The sequence below is a fragment of the Bison bison genome, unplaced genomic scaffold (genome assembly GCF_000754665.1).
Source record: "Bison bison bison isolate TAMUID 2011002044 unplaced genomic scaffold, Bison_UMD1.0 scf7180017864174, whole genome shotgun sequence".
In the NCBI taxonomy this organism is placed as follows: domain Eukaryota; kingdom Metazoa; phylum Chordata; class Mammalia; order Artiodactyla; family Bovidae; genus Bison; species Bison bison.
In genome coordinates this window covers 167,917-171,007 of record NW_011494746.1, presented here as the reverse complement: position 1 = coordinate 171,007, position 3,091 = coordinate 167,917, and the positions used below count along the sequence as shown (strand labels likewise).

General features: G+C 39.1%; 1 protein-coding gene across 1 annotated transcript in view; it reads right to left on the bottom strand.

The window, feature by feature from the left end:
• Positions 1-74: 74 nt before the first annotated feature.
• The window catches only part of REPS2 (RALBP1 associated Eps domain containing 2), a 162,226-nt gene continuing 159,209 nt past the window's right edge, over positions 75-3,091 (bottom strand). Inside the window, exon 13 of the mRNA XM_010842275.1 lies at positions 75-2,335. Coding sequence (XP_010840577.1) covers positions 2,267-2,335 — 69 coding nt within the window. The 3' untranslated portion in view covers positions 75-2,266. The remainder of the gene's footprint in view (positions 2,336-3,091) is intronic.

The following is a 3,091-nucleotide window of genomic DNA, read 5'->3' as shown; positions in this document are numbered from 1 at the left end:
AAGGAAATGGCAACCCACTCCAGTGTTCTTGCCTAGAGAATCCCAGGGACAGGGGAGCCTAGTGGGCTACCATTTATGGGGTCGCACAGAGTCGGACACAACTGAAGCGACCTAGCAGCAGCATGCAACACATGAGCCTTTGACTGTCCAGTGCAAGTTTTTTCCTTTAATGAAAACCAAGCCAACTAAACAAAACCCCATACTCCTAATATGGTTCACTCTGGTTTTGGCTTGATGAGGGAAAAACATGTTAATATTTTAAAAATGTAGAACATAGACTAACATTCTTTAGTTTATATGTCTGCTTAATGGATATGAAGTGCTATCTGGAGTGTGCGCGTATGTCCTGGAAGATTATGAGATAAAGTGCATATGCTAGACTTTCCTGGATTGAGTGGAACAAAAGGCAAATATGATGTGAAACGTCTGCAATGTGGACACTGTTGATAAAATGTGTTGCAGCCCCCAGTTCTCAGAACATGTGAAAAAGAGGTTACCTAAAAAATGTTCACTCACCCATTCATATTTTAGAAAAGGTTTAAACTGACCCTGAAACCCTCCCACAGGGACAAAGAAGGCAGCCAAAAGGGAAGGAAAGGGGACTAGAGAAAGAGTTCAAGTCTTAGGATTTTCAAAATCCAAGCAATTCTGAATCCTTTAATATATACAGAACAGAATCAACAATTTTGTTTTTCTTTGGAAAAAATCATATTTGAGCATTTCTCTTCTGCCATTAAACTATAGATAAAGCTTGCCAATGGAGTAAGGAAGCATTAAATAAATGCCTACTTCTTCTCAGAGCAGTCAACTCTATTGAAATTAAAGGCTTAGTCCTGCAAACTGCAGACCTCTGCTAAACCACTTCAGAAAGTACCCTAGCACACTTCACACAACATCTTAAGAACTGGTAAACTAGCAAAATGCACAAGAGATAGCAAATTTGCCATCAGTATCTTGAAGTGCTGTTAAAGCTAGAAAGCCCAGATACCTGGGAGGGTCAGTCAATTCCCACTGTCAACTTGAGCTTGCAGGATAAGCAGGGGCTATGTAAATTTCTATAGAATACTGGCTTCTGTGATTTGAGCTTACTGTTTTATGTTTTACATCATTTACACTAGAGTCGGTTGGGCGCCTCTGAACTGCACATAAACCAATCCCTCCTCAAGGGTCACTTCACAGAGAACAAAATAATCATATATCAAGTGTAAGGATCGGCTTTCTTTCATTATTTCTTCATACTCAATACACTTGTGATCTGGGTTAAAATAACAAAGACAAAAATAACTACCGAAGACTGTTGGATTACTGGTAATAATCATTGCCCCTTCTTCCTTAGTTTGAATACCTGGGTTCAAACAACAAATATTCATCAGTCCAAACAGTCTCATCAGCTTTTCACATTTGATGAGTGGTTTCCAAATTCATGCATTTACAGATATATTAACCCATGCAGGACAGAAGTAGAGATCTGGCAACTAGTTATTTAATTTGATTGGGCAAGGCAGTTAGGGCAGATTGCTCTTGTCCAAAAACCTGCATGAAAGGGCTGAGTTATCTGTGTTGACAGCCTAGCTGGGACAAGTTAAACGGATCATGGACAAAACTACTACTTCACAGAGGTGTAAGACTGAATAAGTCTTTGCTATTCCATAGAAAACAACAGTCATGTATTATTCATAGCTAGATATAATATCAAGATGGCACTAGAGAAGCAGTGTTTGGCATATATATAGTGGTGGAGGGTAAAGTGCCAGTCTAAAGCTAATGATTTTGTTTACTTCTAGTTTTTGTTTCTATCATCATCATGCCAAAGACTATCTAGTTGGAATCACAATTATTCAGGAAACCAACTTACTATATATGATATACATATGAAAATAAAACAAGCATACTGAAGGTACTGGGTTACAAGGTCTTATACAAATCATAAACTCTTTAAATAAATAATGCTCTAAATTGTTTTTATTTGCTAGAAGATTGGTTTTCAATAAGGAGCAACATCTAACACCTTGAGGAAATACTTAAGAATGGGAGATAAATTCCACTGATAATTACAATTTTAAGTGTGACAATCAGTTGTATTTTTTCCACCACAGTAAAAATGTACGCGTGAAGCACAAGAGAAAAGGTGATATTGATTACATTCCGCTGCTCAGAGCTTTTGACACAGTCTCAGACATCTATGACAAGTAGTTGCGTTGAAACATTCAGGAAAGATCTTGGCAGAAAAGGTCACCCTCTGTTACTTGAATCTTGTGGGGGAGGGTCACAATACAGTGACTGGACGAAGTTGTTCCAATTGGTTTTCCAATGCAATCCGTTCTTGATGAACCTCCTGAGTTGTACAAAAGAAAGAGAAGAGAGGGGTCATTTTTTGGGTTCATCCCCACTTCATCTGATATTAAAAAGAAACTTATGACTGGACCCACAAGCATTCAGGTGCCATATAACTCAAGGAGGAGTAGACTGGGAGGCATTGTATTTGAAGCTGGTGACAGGACATAGGAGGCTTCACAATAGTCTCTCAATTCCTTTCTTGATGATGAAATGAAACTAACTGATCAACCCTCCCTCCTCCCCACACCTATGTCTCACACTCAGTTTTTAACAGGATCAGTGGCTGGCACAGAATGATGTTAAAAATGAAAAGACTGATTGAAAGTGAGCAGAAAAGCAAAAGCAGACTCCTAATACTGAGAGGTGGGTCATCAAGACTACATTTCTAGTTTCAATCTCTTGCTTCTAATCCAGTACCATACTGGATCAGGACCAAGGGATAAGAAAGGACACTGGGTGTCCTTACACTAAAGTGTCATCCAGGATCCTGCATCTGTGGCTGAAGGTGTGTCTTCTCAGCTAAAGGTAGAAAAGAGGATCTGCAGTCTGCTATTTGGGAACTCAAACTCTGAGCCCTAAAACAGACCTAATGACAAGGAGAGAGAGGGACACATAAAGGCATTCTGAAGTAGAATCAGTCAAGGTGGGAAAGAAGTCTATATAAAGGCTCAATTCTGAGACATCCCAGAAGAACAAACATGATGAAAATCATTATGGAACTCAACAGGAGTTTATTTACCTACCCTCCTTCCTA